The sequence below is a fragment of the Python bivittatus genome, unplaced genomic scaffold (genome assembly GCF_059951505.1).
Source record: "Python bivittatus isolate LINGU-HERP-01145 unplaced genomic scaffold, Pbiv_v1 ctg000080_np1212, whole genome shotgun sequence".
NCBI lineage: Eukaryota > Metazoa > Chordata > Lepidosauria > Squamata > Pythonidae > Python > Python bivittatus.
The window spans coordinates 19,146,755-19,167,246 of record NW_028277035.1 but is presented as its reverse complement, the minus strand read 5'-3'; the positions used below and the strand labels follow the sequence as shown (position 1 = coordinate 19,167,246).

At 38.4% G+C, this 20,492-nt stretch overlaps 1 protein-coding gene across 2 annotated transcripts in view; it reads left to right on the top strand.

Annotated features, from left to right (window-relative positions):
- Positions 1 to 20,492, top strand: part of LOC103066828 (rho GTPase-activating protein 7-like) — an 87,438-nt gene that overhangs the window by 42,765 nt on the left and 24,181 nt on the right. The window contains exons 1-4 of one of the 2 annotated variants that reach the window (XM_025164510.2): positions 6,357 to 6,925; positions 13,897 to 13,968; positions 15,669 to 15,750; positions 20,067 to 20,130. In XM_025164510.2, coding sequence (XP_025020278.1) covers positions 6,913 to 6,925; positions 13,897 to 13,968; positions 15,669 to 15,750; positions 20,067 to 20,130 — 231 coding nt within the window. In that variant the 5' untranslated portion in view covers positions 6,357 to 6,912. Of the gene's footprint in view, positions 1 to 6,356; positions 6,926 to 13,896; positions 13,969 to 15,668; positions 15,751 to 20,066; positions 20,131 to 20,492 lie in introns of those variants that run through there. The other variant, XM_015887494.3, reaches the window with a different exon arrangement.

Here is a 20,492-nt window from a genome sequence, read left to right as displayed (position 1 = left end):
CTAGCAACACAGTGCTTATTTAGGTTTTGTTTTCTTCTGAGGGGCCAAATGAAACTTGTGACATTTTGCTGTCCTTGGCTCTTTGGTAAATGCATAGCTTGAGCACGCTGCACAGAAGGCCCCACAAAATGGACAATGAAATATATTATCCCACATTAGACCCTCAGCAAGATGGTTTTCAAATGCTTAAAGAGCTCATTGTTCAGATATCTTTGCTTCTCTCTGGGCCTCCCTCATTTCTTTTTATACTCAGATTTAGATTATATTCTTAGTTGAGTGGAGAGGAGATATTCCCTTCTTTAATTAATTTTTATATTTAAAGCACTGCCAAGTGGCCCTATATTGACAGCAGTCTTAAAGTTAGTTCTCTTGGAGCCACACTTCCTAATAACCTGGGTTGTACCACAGAAACTCAGTGATTAAAAGGAAGTATAATATATAATCAATATCAAAATAGACAAATGAGCTAGAAATCACCAACAGAAATACAGCAGCAACAAACTATCATCTGGCAGGTTTTTGGGTATGTTGTGGTACACACATGCTTTATTCAGCAGGACTTCACACCTATTCACCTTACTAAATAAGTTTTAAAAAAAAATTGTCAGGAGATTGTTTAAAAACTAAATCGTGCACCCTTCATGCTCCTTTTCGAAAAGGAATTTCAAATGAACTAGTCCATTTCAGAATGAAAGTGTCATTCTCCATGTTGTCATTAATATGGCAAGAGTAGGAGTATTAAGCATTTGTAGCACACCATCCAGATAAATAAAAATCCTGCCTAAATTAAAGGCAGAGAACTTACAGTGTTCCACCTGCAGGCTAAAATCTTTGGGGAAAGATCAGTGCAGAACTCTGGCGAAGAGCAATCACTCCTCTTCTTGGCTGTGATAGAGAAAAGGGGAAGAAGGACATGTAGACCCACCCACTTTTTGCTCTGGCATCACCTACTATTTGTTTTGGCCTGGCCAGCAGACTTAGTCGATAACTCTGGTGGAAGTGAGCCCTGTGACAGAGGGAAAGCTGCCCACCCTTACTCTGCATGATGAATTCATGTGTTGGAGAAGGAACCTTCTGTTCCCCACAATTCATTTGTGTTCATTTTATCCCATCCTTGGACTGGATCTTAGGCAAACTGGGCAGGGCAGCTTTCTCTTGGGGAAGAGATGGTAAGCCAAGATCTGATTTAAGGGAAGAAATGTACATTTTTATTTAACAAATAATAGGTGGAGTACAAGCCATGACACCAGATTTAGCAATAAGATTGTCCTTATTTGCCCTATTACTTAGACTTAAATATTATTTTATAATCTTTAAATAGTTTGGGGTTTTGTTTAAAATGGTCAGTTTGGAGAGCATGTGCATGGTTTTTCTTACCCAAATAAGGGTATGTATGTCCCAAAATGTGCTTCTACTTTTACTCAGCAAGTCTTGCTTCAGCTGCAGAATCCCTAATTTACTGTAATGCTGCATATTAATAGCACACTTATAGAATTTTATCTGTGTATATTTAGCATGCTTAATGCAATTCATGCTAAGGAAAAGAAGACGACGAAGACAAATATTGTATCTGGAGGCAATATCAGTTTAAATTCCTAATGAGGTAGAGCAGGTCCCAACTTCTGCATTATTCTCTTTGGAGAAAATATATCTATATGGGAATGTACACTGCAGATCACTCATAGCTCATTGGTAGAGCCTACATTGCATGTAGAACTTCCCAGAGTTGGTCCCAGGTATTTCTACCTAAAACGGGATTCAGGAGCCTATGGTTCCCCAAAGGTTGTTGTACTAAATGCTCAGTATTTCTTGCCATTGACATTATGGTCATGGGTACACCCAAGAAGAAAAGGTTTTGCTGTTGATTTGGCCCATGGAGAGTACCCAATGAGCTAAGCTTTAAAAAGAACATCCAGTGAATGCATATGGATGAAAAGAGGTCTACCAGTCTCCTACAAGCATTTCACTCCCTCACATATGCCTTTTCCTTTCCCTTCAGTCTGCAAAAGATTAAGAGAAATATTCTCGACATCTGTCAGGTAAAGTTGCTCAACTTTGCTTGGAGTTGGATGCCAGCTGGAATTGACTTAGGTACATCAGTTGGACAGAACTGGTTCACAACTTGGGGTTCTCCGGGACTTGCAGCTCTTGCTCAAGAGGGAGGTAGCAGCTGTGGCCAGGAGGGGCTTCACACAGATTTCTCTAGTGTGCCAAATGCACCCATTCCTGGACCAGGAGACCTTGCTCAGTCGCTTGTGCTCTGATCACTTCCCAGTTGGATTACTACACTGCGCTCTACATGGAGCTACCCTTGAAGACTATCTGGAAGTTACAGCTAGTCCAGAATGCAGCACTGCACACAATTTTACGTGTTCCATAGTTTGCACATATTATATCACTGCTACATGAGCTGTACTCTTTCTCAGTCTCTTCTGGGTGCAATTCAAGATGCTGGTTATCACCTTTAAAGCCCTGAATGGCACAGGGCCAGATTATTTGTGGGACCACCTCTCCCAAAGGGTATCTGACCTTTCCACCAGAACGCTCAGGGTGGGTGGGTGCACTCTAGGTCCCCTCCCTTAAATGCTGTCATCTTACAGGATCTTGGAAGTGTACCTTCTCTGTGGCAGCCCTTGCCTTGTGGAACACCCTTCTACCTGAGATGTGGCAGGCCTCCAACCTCATAGCTTTCTGGAAGGCTCAGAAAAGCTGGCCTTTCCCACAGCACTGGGGTAGAGCGAGGCTGGAGCTGAGTGCAGCTGAATGTGGATGTATGGGGGTATGTTGCCTTTGACGCACCAGGAGGTTTTGTTGTGGTTTTTATAGTTTTCATATTTTTATTGTCGTTCTGTGAGCTTCCTGAGGTTATGATATATAAGTTGGGCAACTGTATACATCTTTGAATTAAATACATGTAAAAGTGAGCGAGAGGCAGTGCAGCAATTCCATATGCTTCCCATTATTAGGAATCTGTTTCCTTAGTAAAATATATAAAATGAAGATGTTGGTGGTAGTGGAAGAATTCTACTGGTGTAGTTTTTGGGGGCAAAACTACATGGTTGTAACAATGTGTACTATGAAAACTTTGACAACATTGCACATAGTTAAGCAATCCTAAATGCTTAAATTTACTACTGATCAAGCCCTGGCTATTGTTGTCTAGACTAAAGCAAAGGCTTTGTCTGCCTCAGCCAGTTAATTTAGGACATCTGATTACAACACAGTAAAAGCTTATTTCCCTTCCTCCTGTTTTCCTCCAAATACTTTGTCCAGCATATTTTTTGCCAGAGTCAGAATTTTAGACTCATATATGATTCATTTGTACAGGCTGTTGGTTCATGTATTTTCTATAGTTGTATATCTGGATAATGAGGGGTATTTGTTTTTTTTTTAAATAGATATATCTCCTTTTCCCACAAGACTGCTGAAGGCAGTTTCAAACACAGTATGATTAATTGTATAAATCAAATTATTTGTAAAAGTTTTAAAATTTGGGCAATATTTAAGAAAAAAAAGATACACAAATTGAGAGACAATTCAATCTTTAAGGTATTTTTAAATACATCTAAAATGGCCATTTGTCAACAAAATGATTTTAGCCTGAAACTACTGAAATATATTTAAAGAACTCCAGGTCTGGTCATATGGACTTGAAAAGAGATTATGACATGCTGCCTCACTGTAGGAATTAGTTAATATACATAATCTGGAGGAATTTACTGATGTAGTGAATCACTCTAGCTATCTATCAAATCTCAACTCCTCTTCAGCCTCAGCCCACATTAAGGTGAGCAACAGGCAGATGCTTTTCATGCCAGCTGGTGATATTTGATGGGAAGGCAAACGATGCCAAGTGAATCCAGCTATCACTTTCTTTAAGTTTTCCCACATTAAAGCAGTAAGGACAGCATCACTCCCTGGCCTCATTACTCAGGCAGAATAGAGCTTGGCCTGGAGGGCAGGGGAAGAGTATATGGGCATATTTTGTGCCCTGTCCTCCCCCCCGCCCAGGGACTGTAGGGACGCACTTTAACATGGCAATGAAGAAGAGTCCAAAGTCATAGCTTAATGTGAAATCTAAATGAAGATGCTCAGTGGTAATTTGGTGATGCTAATAGATGATGTGTAAACAACCCAAAGTTGTGTGTGTGAGTGTGTATGTGTGTATTTTAATCTAGCACAGGAGAAATAGTTTAATCAGCTGCTGAAAAATACCATATTTTTCTAAATGTGACCTCTTTACCAAATGAATTGAAAAGGTGGCTGGTTTTGTTATGATCAGATTCACCAGCTACTACACACACTGATGACAATGAGTAATTATCACATATATAGATTCTTGGCACAGTTTAAAATAACCCATCTTGCATATGATAGAGTAAATATTGCTTAATCTTGTTTGTTTGTTTGTTTTATATTTTGAATTTAGACACTGCCTATCTCATGAGGAAGTGACTATCATGGTATCCTGTATAATCTTACCTTTCTTAAAAGGGCAAAATATATTTAATTTTCATGGCACAGATAGATAGATCCATGAGTTATCTTTTGATGCCATATGTAAATATAATTTTGATGCCATATGTAAATATAAACTGAGAGCCATCTGATAGAAAAAGTTAGATTTCATAGATGGAGCCAAGATCTCTGAAAGGCTAATTGTATCATGCATAAAACTGTATAACAATTAGTTTTCAATAGATGTAAAGATATTTTGGAGTATGCTATCAATAAGCTTAAAGTAATTTTAATTAATACGATAGTTGTGGAATTTTGCCTGACACGTTTGCAGAGGGAGCATTTCAGTTTAAAACAACAAAGAAAGTGATGGTGATGATTCACAACAGTTCCTTAAAATACTAGTGCATAATTTCCATCAACTACACCAAACGTTGAATGGAATACCAAAGGCCATGTTCCAAATATGATTTTTGGGAAGGCTCAGGAATTTTAAGGGATAAATGGTTACCTTAAGTGTCTGGAAGGCTTAAGGCATATACTTTGCTCCTAATCTTCCCCTAATGCAATCAGTAAACAAACAAGTCAATGTTTCGGCCAAGCCATTCTAGGGATCACAGAAGAAATGTACAATAGCTACACGTGTAAGCTAGACTTTTTGCACCCTTTTTTTTTTTTTTTTTTGCCTGCGCTCAGTCATTGCTGACCCTGCAGTGACTGCTTGGAGGAGTCCTTGCAGTTTTCAAGGCAATTGTTTTTCGGAAGTGGTTTGCCAGAGCCTCCTTCCTAGAGCAGAGCCCAGCTGGCGAGTGCAGGAGGCGGGGTTTCCGTTGCTTTGCGCCCTTTTCGGGCGCACACGTTTTTTTGCGCTTACCGGCAACTGCTCCCAACTCCTTTTTGCAAGGCGCCGCCAGCATTTTTCCTCCCACCGGAGTGAGAGTACCCATTTGTCTACTCACGTGAGTTTTCGACCTGTTGGGTTGACAGGAACTGAGGAGGAAACAGGAGCTCACCCTGTTTAACGCGAAGGCTGGACTCGAACCGCTGAAGCGTCGACCATTTCTGGCCGGCAACTTTCAGCGTCATTAAGCCACTGCGCCACTGCATCCCCCGAAGTTGAGTATCTTCAACTCACCTAAAATAAGGGTGAAGCAAACACCCTTGCTTCACCCTTATTTTAGGTGAGTTGAAGATACTGTATTCTTAAAAGCAGCAAAAATGTATCTGTTTTGTGCCATAGTGCAATTTTATAGATGGTTATAGTCACTGGTAACTTCACACTTGGAATCTTTCAACAGTTAGTCTACTTAGGACTGATTTAACACTTGTTTGCTTCCAGATTAAATTGTGTTTAACATTCTGGGTTTTTTTTTTTAAATCTATAAATAAATAAAAAATCTGTAAAATCTAATTTAAAAGAAGGATTAAAAATGCACGTGCTATATTCCAAATGGTTGAACTAATATATGTCAAAAATTGAATGTCATATGTGGGTTTTTTTTAAGGATGTATTTCCTATTTTAAGCAATCTTATTATTATTTTTTTTAATCTGACATTTCTCATATAACATGGAAAGCATGTGTGTGTGTTTATGTATGTAGCATGTACACGTATACTTCTGTCTACCAACCTGTCCTGGGCCAGCATGGTAGATTATGATAGACTGAAGTGTCTTCATCCTGCAATGGATTAATTTTGCCTAATAATAACGCATATATGCATACGCATACACTCCATATATAGATCAGCATTTAAGAATATTTGAATTATTTTATTTAACTCTATAGTACTGGCTATATGATACGATGTATGAATACATATGTGACACTGCTGAGTTACAATCGAATGAATAATGATTCTGTCCACAGCAGCTTCTGAGAAATCATAGCATAAACAGGGGCTTGGTCAGATGATCTGATATTAAGGAACCTGAGAGGGGAGGGGAAAGGTACCTGGCCGTTAATCAAGAACGATTTGCCACTTGATTGTACCCGAATCTAAACGTTAATTTATGCGTACCAATGATAGGTCGACTACAGTTTCTTCTGCTTTCCAAATACTTGCGCCCGCACTGAAACGGCAGAACTCGCCAAGAGATCGGAGAGCATCTGCAAGTCTTCGCTTCCCCAGAAAAGGCGGCCGGGGAGGAGGAGCCAAGAGCCCGCCTCGCTCATTTCCCTCTGCAATCAGGACGGGCGCGCCCTATTCGCGTAGCTTTCGCGTTGCGCGAACAGGGGCTTGCGATGCCAGCGAGAGAAGGAGCGCGCATCTAAGCGGTGCGCGAGCTCGGTGGAGGCGCCCCCAGTTCTGGGCTCTCTTCGCTTCTCTTCGGCAAGCTGGTTGGGACGGACGGCAGCTGGCTTGGCGGCTTCTGGTTTGCGGAGCTTTTTTTAAGGATGGGTAGAGAGTGAAGCAGGAGCGGCGACGCCAGTTAGCCGGAGGACCGAGTCAGGATGATACTAACGCGTAAGTATCGTCGTGATGAAGTAGCGCACTCTCTTCGGTCGCGCTGATTCCGCTGGACCGGGCCAGGCTAGGATCAAGGCTTCTGGGCGTCTTTGTGGAGAACTGGAAGGCTGCTTTCGAGTCGAAGGCGGGATGGAGCGTGGTCAAACTGCCCGGGCTGCGGTGCGCCCCGAGTGGCCGGGCACCTCCCGAGCGAAGCGATGTCAGGATGGAACGCGGCCCGCCGGGGCGAGCGTGTGACTTCTCGCGGCTTTGGGCTTGGCCAGCGATGGGCCACTCGAAGGGAAGGGGCGCAGGTTTCGTTGTAGAGAGGGTCAGCCTCACTTCGGATTCCCGGGTTTTGTGTCATTTCCTTAGGCTGAACACTTCTACAAAATCTTATGGCCGAACAGCTTTGTTCAACCCGAGCAGTGTTGCAATTCAGTGATGCATCTCTAGATACCAGGGTCATCTGGTAGGAAGGGAAGCAGAGATTAAAAGAGAAATGCAAGAGGCACAGTTGAATACATACTTTGCATTCCATGCTGTTGGTCATTTCTGAATATTCCTGAAGTGAATCCTTGACTGTTACTGATTCAAGTAACCCTTCCTGACCTTAGACTTGTGGTATGTAAGAATGTACGCATCGTTCTTTAAAATTAAAATTAGACATTATTATGCCCTTAAACAGCCATAGCTGAGCTCAGGAAAAGAAGGGGAAAAAAAATGAGAGCAGTTCTTTAGCATGTAAGACCGACTTGACCTGACACTGAGTTCCTTTCTGCAACTGAGCCTGTTGGGAAAAGAGGTATGGAAAAGATTTGAAACTGTTCTGTTCACTTACTTATGTCTCTTTCTCAGTCCAAATAACTAAGATGTATTGGGAATGCTGTTAGTACTCCACAGAGACTGGAATGATTATTACAACCTGCCCCTAAAAAGCTGTACTTGTATTATTAGAAGAAGCTTCTGCTATACCGTATAAAAACGTATAAAAGCGTATACTGTGTGGAGAATCAGATGAAAGGAAATGAAACTGCCTGCCTCTGTGTGTGTGTGTGTGTGTGTGTGTGTGTGAGAGAGAGAGAGAGAGAGAGAGAGAGAGAGAGAGAGAGAGAGAAGATACACACACACACACACTGTATTTCAACAGCTATCTCTTAAATTACTTTTGCAAAAATTTTTCTCCTTATTTACTGCATGAACACAATACTATTCTGGCACTATAGGCCTCTTGCATATTGAGTTTTATTGTTTTGAGCCCCTCTGTGCCTGTTGGCAAGCATCATTTGCACAGAGCTCTGATCTACAGTATGACCTTGTGTTGGCCTTTTCATGAATTCCCCAGCTGCAGCCCCAGTCAACAATCAGCCTTAAACCAGGAGGTTGCACAAAGACTTTGTCAATGCAATTGCGGATGGGTATAGCTAGTACAAGGGGGACTGTGAATTCCAGTGTTTGGCATTTGTCTGGCACAGGCACCAGTGCTTGTTGACTGTGGTTCTGGAGCAGGCCTCGGGGGAGAACAATGGGGTTAAGATTCTAAGAACAGATGGAGCAATAGGCAAAAGTTAATGGCTTAGTTTTATGACAGCTGTAAATCCTGCATGTACTGTTAAATAACTGTCAGCCTTTTTATTTTGCTGCTCCAGTAGGGCTATTATTTCAAGGTAGGATGGGAGAACTACAGTTACATGTGTCAGGATAAATATAATAGGGGGAAAGGTATCATAGTCTATTTTTACTGTGCTGATCAAACTGATGTCTGGATGCAACAGTAACACTGCTGGCATAAACAATCTTATATTTGATTGGAAATAGCATCCAATTGATCTGCCACTAGGATTTGGTAATGACTATGAAAATGGTACAATGTAGAGAGAGAGAAGCATCACTGATTCTATTTTTATATTTTTATATGAAATTTTAATATGACTTGCTGAACTTACCTTAGTTTACATTATAGGAAATTTTGCCTGACATATGCATTAGATATAATTATTATGAAGTTCCTTCATATCTGAAACTTCCAGAATATTTTCAAATATGGATGATGAATATTTGCATCTAAGATTGGAAATGCATGTAGAATGTAAATGAAGGACAGAACTTTCTCAATGTTTTGAGGAAGTTCTGTCCTTCCATTTCATTTTGAGTAGTCAGACGTCAGTCAACTAGAAACTCCCTGAAACTATACACACAGTTTGTTTGTGTGTGTGTGTGTCTGTGTAGAGAGAGAGAGCTGCTATCAGCTATATATTTTGTATGCTATAGTTTAAGAGAACTACCTTTTGGGATACGGATGGATAGTCTTTGTCTTCCAGATGTTAGATTACAACTTCCATTATCCTTGACCATTTACCTTATCAAATTGTGTTCACCGAAGTTATCATACAATAACAACTGGTTGGCTACAAATTCACCACCACTATCTTAGAAATTAACAATCAGTTCAGATTGCCAGTTAAAATAATGACATCAAGGTATTGACTATAACATCATTTTAAGTAGTATAGCAGTTTAATAAGGTACAGACATCAGAGGTAACAGATTTAAATATGTGAGTCAGTTGTCAATAATAGTTTTAAATTAAATACTTTTGTTTGCGAAAAATGTTCTAATTTATGTCTTTTGCCTTTTAATGCATATTGAGTATGATCACAGTACAGGTATAAATGTGCATCTTATTGACTACTGTGTGGTAGAATTGTGCTAGATTATGACTCAATATATTAAGTTACTAACTTTTTATTTTATCGTCTAATTAACAGTGCAAATTGTTACTAAAAGAAGGCATATATTTGATATTGCTGCTTGATGCATTTTTGAACTTTCTCAAGCACAGATTGATCTGAGTCATAGGCATCTTTCTAATGATTTTTACTGCTATTTTTCAGTGTTGAAATTAAAAATTAGGCAAGATTCATGGGGCATATTTGCATAATTTCTAAAAAGGATCTAATAGTGGTTGTTTCAATAATCTCCTGGATCTTTAATTCCTGAGTAATGAAACCAGCAGGAAGTGGAAACTTTCAACTGTTCAAATGTTTAGAAAGAGGAAATGTGTGTTATGTGCAAAGAGAAGGGGAGTCATAAATCTTTAGAATTTGGCACCATGGCCTCATAAAATACATTAAAAGGCTTTTTTCTTTTTTTGGTTTTGTTTTTGAGTGACTTATTGAATCAAACTTGGAAAAAGAAAAAGTCTAATATTAGGAAAAAAATGAAAAGTTTTAGAACAATCTATTCAAGAATAAGATTAACCAGCTTTTCAGGAGACCAGTTCTAAGTATAGTAGTGTGGTATAGGCATTAAGTGTTGGGGTAGGACAATGGACATCCAGGTTCTCCACACATGGATGTTGATTGGATGACTTTGGGGAGCGATCTCTCAGCCCAAACTACTTCACAGCGAGTAAGGGGCACAACATAATTTCCCCCTCTTTCACTGGTGTTTCCAGCCCACACCTCTCCCAATTGTTTTGGGGGAAGTCCCCCAAACCTCAGGAACAAATTATAATTAAGGGCGGGATGTAATTTTCTTTTTCCATTCTGCTGATGAAAGCTGTGCTTGCAGCAATCAGGGTTAACTGAATATAAGGCCATTGCTTAAGATGCCTTCATTGATCAGTTTGGGGCTTCTTTTCTCTCAGTGTTCATGCAGTGTGCAAGTATTTTTATAAAAATAATTCCAATGATATTTGAGTTGGGTGTGTTGTTCACTGGTTTATTTTCACACATCAGCTCCGTGTCTCTTGGTATGAAGTTTCTTTTCTTTTATCTCTAAGGAATGAAAGGGATCACAAAGTATGGATGGATGGCTGTAGTGAGAACCAATGTTGAACAGGAACTTGTTTTTTTAATCCCACCTTTATTATTTTTATAAATAACTCAAGGCAGTGAACATACCTAATACTCCTTCCTCTTCCTGTTTTCCCCAACAGCAACCCTGTGAGGTGAGTTGGGCTGAGAGAGAGTGACTGGCTCAAAGTCACCCAGCTCCTGAGTTCTGGGTAAAAAACTGAAAATGTATCTTTCTAAAAATTTGCTCTCACAAAGTCTGACTCCACAGGAGGCTCTGATATACAATGTTAACCATTATGCCTGTGAAGTGAGGGCAGAATCTGCCTGGGTCACTTACAGGGGTTTAGTCTCCAGACTGCAAAACTACTGCAAAACTACTGTAAGCTCTGTCCTCCAATATCTAGCACAGGAAAAACAAACATTTAGAAAACTTTTTTTTTTTTAAATCAGAACAGGATGAAATCTGCAGGAAAGTTCAGTCATTATGAGAAAATTTCAGAGAGATCACCGTAAGAATTTTGGGATTATATTCCTACAACATTTCTTTAACGTGCTTTTAAATTTTTTGCTTTGAGACAGAATATGATGAAATTTGCAGCAGAAATAATTCATATCATGCCAAATGAACATGGCAAACTTCAAATAGGTTGAGAGGGTTTCATGCAAAGGGAAGGGGGTTATAATAAATAATTATATCCCTTTCTCAAGGTGGTACATCTATTCATTGAAGGTATGGGTGGGAAGATTAACCCACAGGTCTCTTTTCTATAAACAAAAACAGTCTTTAAACCAATCAGCTAGCTAAGATAATTCATAAAATATCATTTTGTAACTGCTGAAGATGAGAAAAAATGAGGTGGAATGAATAGTAAAGTATTTCCAAGATCTTGCAACCCATCCCAAGTTACCAAGTTATTGGAGTGAGAAATGACTGATAGTGAAGATCACTTTCATTGTAGTGATTGCTAGGGGTCTAATCACAAGGGTCACTCTGAATTAAGGCTAGGTCTGTTGATACATTGAATCCAGTCTTTCTCCTTCCTTTTTTCCTTGCCTGACTACCATATTGTATGCAAGTTATGAAAATAGCAGCAACTAATTCCTCCTCCCCTTCCCTCTCTTCTTCCTCTTTTGGTATGGGTGCTGAGGTGTCATGACGTTTAGCACAGCAGAGGTTTAGAATGAAAGATCAGGACTAAAGTTTTGCAGAGGATTTTGAGCTGAGATGGGGCAGATTAGAACTGCCTACTTGGCTTCCTATAAATCTATCCCAGAATTTGATCTTCTAGATCTGGAGCTCCACTCTAGTAACTTTTAACAGATCAGTTTGTGGTTTCTTGCCTGAATCATAGGTTGATAGCCAAGTTATTTAATTTGGTAATACTTCGCTTCATTTCACTTTCTCCTTAAAACTTGTGCTTACTTTCAGTTCCTGATTTTTTTGTATGGTTATGCACTCATTCTGATCTGTCTTCCATCTGTGATAGTAATACCATACTGTTCCTTGTTATTTCCTAATTTCTTTTTATTTGGGTTCTTTTGCTATCGAGTAATGCTTCTACTTCTCCTTCTGAACAGACTGAATATTCCCGTGGGCTCCTGGTTATCTCAGAATATACACAATTCCTGCTCCAAAGAGCTATAGGCAATGGATAAAGCTTGCAGATCTCTGGTTCATAAGATGTATAGAGAGGTGGACTTTGCAGTCATCTACTAACTACCATGCACTTTATTTACCCCTACCCTTAAAAAAAAAAAAAAAATCAGATCATCGACTGTAGTCCATGCAGCAATGTCAGGGTTTTATAGTTGGAAGGCTCTAGTATTTAACTGCTTTCTAATATATCCTATGGATGTGGTTTATTTAAACGTGTTTTTTGAATAAATGAAAATTACTTACATTTGTGTGACACATCAAGACATAAATCTGGGTTTTAAAATTCAGTGATTTGATTTACACATCACATTATGCTGAAGCCAAAGAAACTACATGCTAGTTTAAAGTGATGTAGGGAATCCTGTTATTGATACTGGGGCATGTTAGGATCTTGCAATATAGACCTGAAGACCTTTTATGGAGTCTGCCTACCCTATAATTAAGTTGTTGTTAATCCCCATTGTATGTTGGTTATGTGCTTTGATTTGGAACTGCATGCATAAATAAATGTGTACAATTGGATTAGTTGGAGAGTAAGTCTGGAAACTGCAAATATTTCATCAACTTATAGATTGCTCTGATTTGATAATTGTGTGCTGATCATGTTGTAGAAAGCTACACAATAATGGCACATTCCCTCTGTGGCTCAGGGATGAATAGAGGCAATGAAGTTGTATCCTTCCACCTTAACTGTCAGAGTTTGCACTGAGACCTTTAAGTCTGAAAGTCCTGGCAATTCAATTTGTACCAGAGCTATAACATAAACTAGGTTAGGAAAAAGAACATTCCTGGATGTGTCTTCATAAGGGACCCAGTAACTTGCACTGTTATCTCATTTTAGAGATGATGAGCCTATACTTTTCCAGAAGTATATTAAAACATGTTTGCATTTTAAGGCATCTGGTGAATGTTCTGTAGTCCTCAAGAGTTCTGTTTCCCCCTTTTTCCTGTGAGAATGTTACACTGTTATAGCTACAAGGTTTCTATTAATTGCTACCAAATGACTAGCTGTATTTCCTGACATCTGTTTAGCTAACTAAATACTAAGTAGTATAGATGGAGAGTTGTGCAACTATAATGCTTAGGAATAAGTGGAGGATAATGGGAGTGATTGTTTCTTCAAAATGCTACAGAATATTTATCAAAACACTGGAGTGCTAAGATATCTCAAAGACGGTCTCTGGTTTTTTTTGGATTAAGTTTTTGCTGGTTGAGTTTGATACTGTATGCTTTTTCTGTTGTGGAACACTTTTTTTATCACAATCCCCAGCTATTCTACATTACTTAAAGCTATTGTGCCATTAGATGCAATTACATATTCAAATATGCTTGGGTCATCATCATGGGTCTGTAATGAGTATATGAAGAGTAATATATTTCAAGAGTCTATTTGGGGTTAGGGATTATTTTGGTGAAGATATTAAAACAAGCAGTTTGATTTTGACTTAGCAGAATGACTTAATGATAGTAGTTTTTCTTCCCTAATATTGGAATATCAGCCTTTAAAGTTGTTTTCTGATTCTTTCTTTCAGAAATTGAAGCCAAGGAAGCCTGTGACTGGCTGAAGGCTGCTGGTTTCCCCCAGTATGCTCAGATGTTTGCAGGTATTGCTACAATGCTCACAAGAATAATCAGAAAGTCTAAAAAAGCCAAGCTATTTCTATGCATAGCAGATCTTTACCTATATTTAACATATGACCAATAGACAAACACTCACTAATTTAAAGTCATTCATGTGCAATAGACATTGGAATGGCCAGTTCCATTTGGATAGGACATAAAGTAGGCAAAGAGTTGTTATTCATGAACTTGGGTACTATCAATGAAGTTGGGTTGTGGTGGGTCAGAACTGTGGAATTTTGACAATAACATCCCTTCCCATTTAGAATGCTACTTCCTACAGATATGATGTAGCAATATAGTCTTGTGAAAGGAAACATTATCTCCTTATCACTGTTGTATTTGGACCCTAGAAAGAATATTTTATTTTATGCAAACTGTATGGCAGGCTGTAAAAAGTTGTGATGGTCTGTCTGATGAGCAATGCAAGAATAAGTGTACTGCACACCTATACAAGTCTCAGAATTCATGGTTTCATTAAAATAGGTTTGAATGAAGATGAGGCTTTTCATTTTATCTCTACGTTTTTTAAACAAATTAACTGGCAAATGACCATACTGGTACCTGGCTACTTTAAAATTACTGGAAGAGGAGTATCAGAAAAAATTAAGTCTCTTGCTTTCAGATACCTTCTTTCTTGAGTAGATAACTCCAATTACTAATCTAGAAAGGAGCAGGTTAAGAGTTCTTCCTATCAACCCCATCCACCCTACATTACGGTGGACACAGATGCTGCAGATAGAAGATAGAAATGTACCTTCCCTCAAGTTCTCCCTCATCTCTTTGGAATCAATCCCTGTATGTAGTCTGAATCCAAAGAAGCTATGTCAGAATTGGCATATCCTAATTTATTGCTTTATCATGAATTCTTTGAAATTCCTTTCCTGTAAATGTTGTCTAGAGGATTAGAGGGATTGACCATCTATTTTCATCTCCTACTCTTTGCTGCTTCAGGACCTTGGCTGGTGGCAGCGTCACTAGGGAATTTATGCTGTTGTTTGTTTGTTTACAGGACAATAGATACTTTACATACGGCACAGCTAAGACCCAGGCTTTGTTCTCAAATAACATTTTCAAGCTGTCACCCAGTAAAAGTTGAACAACTATAGGAAAGAAGGCTTTTTAGAGGTAGTACCCTGGCTTTCCCCTTAAAGTCTTCCTAGGCATCTCTTTAATATAGGTTCAGCATCAGACAAAGAAAAGAATAGATGATAAAGAATTCATTTCAGAGGAATGAGCAGGAAAGTCAGGCCACAGGTTTATGCAGTTCTTGATAAATAAGAGAATAAACAGACTTGTAATTGCATCAAAATAACAAAAAAATGAATGTTAGAATTTACAAAGATTATTGGGGGGGAGGGGGAAATGCCTATAAAGCTAGTGTAGGCATTATTCTGGGACTAGTCTTCTACTATGCATCTCTGAGTAGGGCTAGTAGGCAATAGTAATAAAAATTGAATTTCTAATTTTTAAAATGTATCCCTGTCATAGACTTCCACGATTTCTAGTTTTTCCTGAATAATATACTCTAAAATTCTCATTTGCAGGTACTGTGTCCTGATTCATAAATGCATTATTAGTTCTTTCCAGAGATTTTATCATTTTGAGTCATGTTGTTGTTTTCCTAACTTTGGAAATTTAAACTATAAAAATGAAAGCATAGTATTTGGAACTTGTTTTTCAGATATGCAGTTTCCAGTTGACATGAAAACTGTGAGAAAAGATCATGAATTTTTAGATCAAGATGCGATAGAATCTCTCTACAGGTAAACCTTGGTCTGAATTTCTCCTTGGCTTAGTAATAGATGTCTAGGACTGATAACCTAAGGCTTTAATTAAGTAAAGCACTTAATGAAGTCAATGGGCTATGACTAACGTCTTGTATCTTACTTGTTTCTGTTTGGATGTCTAAAGGAATATGTATTATTATTATACACAATATATGTGTTCCAACTTAGGACATATGGCTTCATTGGACTTTTTTTTTTTTAGTTGTTTATTTATTTATTTTATTTATTTAACTTGTCCCCGCCCATCTCCCCACAATGGGGGACTCTGGGTGGCTTACAACACACTAAAAACATAAATACAATTAAAAGTTATAAAAACCAAGCATTAAAAATTGCTACAGAGTTGCCATGAAGCAGTCAAACTGGGTTTTTTAATGTATCAAGTTTGTGACATCCTAGAAAAAATGGATTTTGGTGATCTCAGTACTTGTATTATCAATACAGTTGACAAGATACAGTATAATGTAATCTTGCTAATTCCTGATCCACACAGAGTTTATCGTTGTCCAAATATGAGATTGACAATAATGTGGAAAAATTTCAGGGGTCTTACTAAATTTATGAATTGGATTTAAGACATTTTTGTCAAATATTTCAGGGTATACATCAGAAATAAATCAGTGGATGCTCATAAATTTCTCATTACACCTGAAATTTCAGAATCTAGGAGGCAATGCTCAGATTTATTTATTTTTTTAACCAGTACTGTAAACAAGAGGCTTTAGGTCAGAAGAGTGGCATGTCAGAAACTAGACACCAAAAAATACCAGGTGGGCCTAGGACTAAGTAACTTCTCATTTAACACCTGTGTAGTATAGTGTGCGTGTATTGGACTTAGGATGAGGAAGACCCAGTTCAAAGTTTACTTTTAGGTCTCTGAAGTGTCTCACTCAAACTCACAAAGGTCTGGTATCCAAGGTTGTGCATATTTTATGTAGGTAGTATGATTTCTGTTTTGAACTGACTGCCATTGTTCCTATCATCAAGCTTGAGAGACAAACTATTTTAAATGTACCTATTTTTAGTTATTAGTACTAGAAAATGCAAGATTGCCAGGTAATGGATTGTTTACCAAAATAACATTCTACCAGTGCTTCAGTATCTGCAGTGGCTTTCTTCTGGTTGCAAAGTATAATTGAGGAGTTGTGTTTGACTGCACTAGGGATAAGAAAACCAAGGGCCTAGTCTTCTGTATGGTCCCTGCTTTACTTTTTGGTAGGCCCCAAAATCATCTCCAACTACAGATACTGAAAATCACTGTAGTTGATTTCCTGTAATTTGGAGGTGTAAACCTCATGAAACTGAAATATAAGCCTTAATGTAGGCTTATCATACAGGTAGTCCTCAACTTATGACCATTCATTTAATGACCATTCAGAATTACGCTGGTGCTGAAAAAAGTGACTTATGACCAGTCCTTGCACTTACAACTGTTGCAGCATCCCTCCAGTCACATGATCAAAATTTGGGCACTTGGAACCAGCATGTATTTACAATGGTTGCAGCTTCCTGGGGTCATGTGATTGCCATTTATGACCTTCCCAGGGGGTTTCCAACAAGCAAAGTCAATGGGGGAATCCGGATTCACTTAACTGTGTGATTCACTTAACAACCGCAGCAAAAAAGGCCATAAAATAGGGCATGACTCACTTAATGACCACATCACTTAGTGATTGAAGTTCTATCCCAATTGTGGTTGTAAGTCAAGGACTACCTGTAGTATAAAACAAATAAAACATTCTACCCACAAGAAATAAAAGAAAGTCATCTGACTTTGTCCATGTATGAGACATAATTCCATCCCCTTATCATTGCTCCATTTATTGCAGCCTTAGGTTTTCTCTCTTCCTCCCTCCCTCTCTCTCTTTCCCCCCACCCTTCAAAAAACAAAAGCAAAAACAAAAAACCACAAAGTGTGGCATCTGGTCACCAAAAGATTTCTGCACAAGGTCTCATTAATTGCTCAGATTCAGCATGGCTGAGAACTCAAATCATCCAAGATTATTTTCTAAAGAGCCAAATATCAGGAGGTCAATATTTCTTCAATATTTCCAATTCCTTCATGGGGAAAAAAAAATGTGAATATCACTCAGCTGAACATTGGGCCAACTTCTTTTTTCATCCTAAACTCCCTGTGCATGGGATACTTTATAATGGTTCATCCTGCCAACTCTAATGTTTAAGGGTTCCTAATGTTTAGGAATATTCATACCCAATTTTTTACAGATCATCTGAATATCAGCCATTAGAATTTTTCTGGAAAGAGCTTGGATAAATGCTGCAGGTACTAAAGAGGTGTTGAAATTTTGCCAGAGCAGCTGTAGCAATATAGATATATGTTATAATTACATTTTTTCTTCTAGAAAGCAACAGCCCTCCCATATATTACACAACTACCAACTACTACCTCAGGCGAGTTCAAGGGTAATTGCTTAATTGCAAACAAATTACACAATAATATTTTAAAGTACCTCGTCCCTAAATATATTGCTGAAAAGCTATACGTAACTTATACTAGCAGATTTCCTTTTAAAATGCATACTAAAGATTAAAAGAGCAAGTGTATTCTCAGAGACTCAGGTCTGAACTGGCAACATTTCCATTCCATTCACTGGACTTATAGCCGCTTTAATTGCAGACCATTCTGAGTTTTGTACATAGTCCACCTTTGTAAATCAGATTTGAAATAAGATAGCAAAATCACAATCGTTAAAAAATAATAATAATAACAATCAAATGCACATATACAGATAGTCTTCACTTAATGATGGGACTGGCAACTCCATCGCTAAGTGAAGCAGTCATAAAGTGTGATGTCATGTGACCATGCTGAATTACGATGGTAGTTACAGCAGCTCCAGTTGCCATCATTAAGTGAATCCCACCCAGTCATTAAGTGTGATGTCATGTGATCACCATTTTCGGCATCCTGCCAGCTTTCCCATTGACTTTGCTTGTTCAAAGCTGGCAGTGAAGGTCACAGATGGTGATTACATGACCATGGGATGCTGTGACATTGTAATTGCGAGCCAGTTGCCAAACACCTGAATTATGATCATGTGATACCCACAACTATGAGGACTGTTCATAAGTCTCCTTGTTCAGTACTGTCATAACTTCGAATAGTCGCTGAACGAGTTGTTGTTAACAAGGACTAACTATACATTGGGGGGGATTAGTTACATTAAAGAAATAGTCCAGTGTGAGAGGGAACAACAGTAAGAAATCTTAACCCCTGAAGCTTTCTTGAACAACCAAGTTTTAATAGGTTTCCTAAAAATCAATGAAGTACAAGTCATAGATTTTTAGGGGAATGCTGTGCAACAGAAGAGGGGGACAGTAATGGAAAAATAAATTTAGATATTATTGAGAACGATACAACATTACAATAAAGCTTTCCTTGTACAAAAATGGTAAGGTACGTTTGTGGTAAATGTTTGTCAGTGAATATTATGGACCTGAGATTTAGCAATTATGGAAAAATATCATGCTTTTCTTGGAGTCTGCAACTTTTTTAGTTTCTCTCCATTTACTAGATAGGTCAGTGAACCACTAATATATCAAACAGATTATTTATTTATTTATTTATATATTTATTTAGGTGAATTGAATGGTTCACAATTTAAAGGTCAATGGGAAGTTTTTAAGCCAGTGAAATGTTTGCACTGGATTAAAAGAGAAGAAACTATGCTTGAGGACTCCAATTCTTTCTGCACTGTACTGCAACTCCTGAAAACCTGTATCAGAGGACTCTCCTCTGCCCCAACCCCACTTCACACTGAATGAGGTGGGGCTTGCAGAGCAAGGGCAGAATAAGTGACAGTTAGTTCCTCCCACCCCTTTGAGTCTCAGTGGAATGTGACTGAGGAATGCTTTGGTTGGTGGAATAAAATACTACACCCACAGGGCTGTAGTACTTCACCATGGAATATGTCAATGATGCTTTCTGTTTCTTTTGTTATTCATTTAAAATGCAGGTAAGAAAATTACTGAAAAATAACTCTAGACTTCTGTGTACTGGATGGAAGGCTTCAAACCACATTCTTTTCACTAAAATTCAATAGCTTTGTCAGGCTTATTTTTTGTTATGAATGCACACCTTTGGGCCTGCTTCCCTGTATGAGTTTTTAAAAACATTAAGAGGCAAACATAAAGTGAGACACTATCTTCAGTGGAATACTGCAGAAAAATACAAAGAGGTGAATTTGTTTATAATGTGTGCTGTATTCCATTAATTTAAGAATGCAAGAAAATCAGGATTATAGAACTTTGTCTCTCTTTGTTTCCCCCAGACGGTTAAATACCTTGAATAAGTATGCAGCAATGAAGGTGGAAATAAGTAAGCCAAGAAAGCGGGTATGTTTATGATTCATACAAAAAATCTTTACTATAAAGTGAAAGATATTGGTATACAAGGTTGTTGCCTACATGCCAACCTTTGCTTGTGGCTTGTTATGAACGAGGCTGTTGTACTAGCTGGTTCCTTTCTCTGGCAAAGACCATCACTGGGTCGTTTGTGGTTCATCATGTCACCTACTGACAACTTTCATCCTTATTAACCAGAGAAACAAGCCTAAAATCATCTCCAATATGTTACATTTGTCCTTCTGGATCTGCTCATGGACAGATGATATCATCAGAATTAAAGAACCAATGGCTAAATCTTTAAAAAACAAAACACCCCAGAACCTAGCAGGAGATGCTTCAAAGGCTGAATG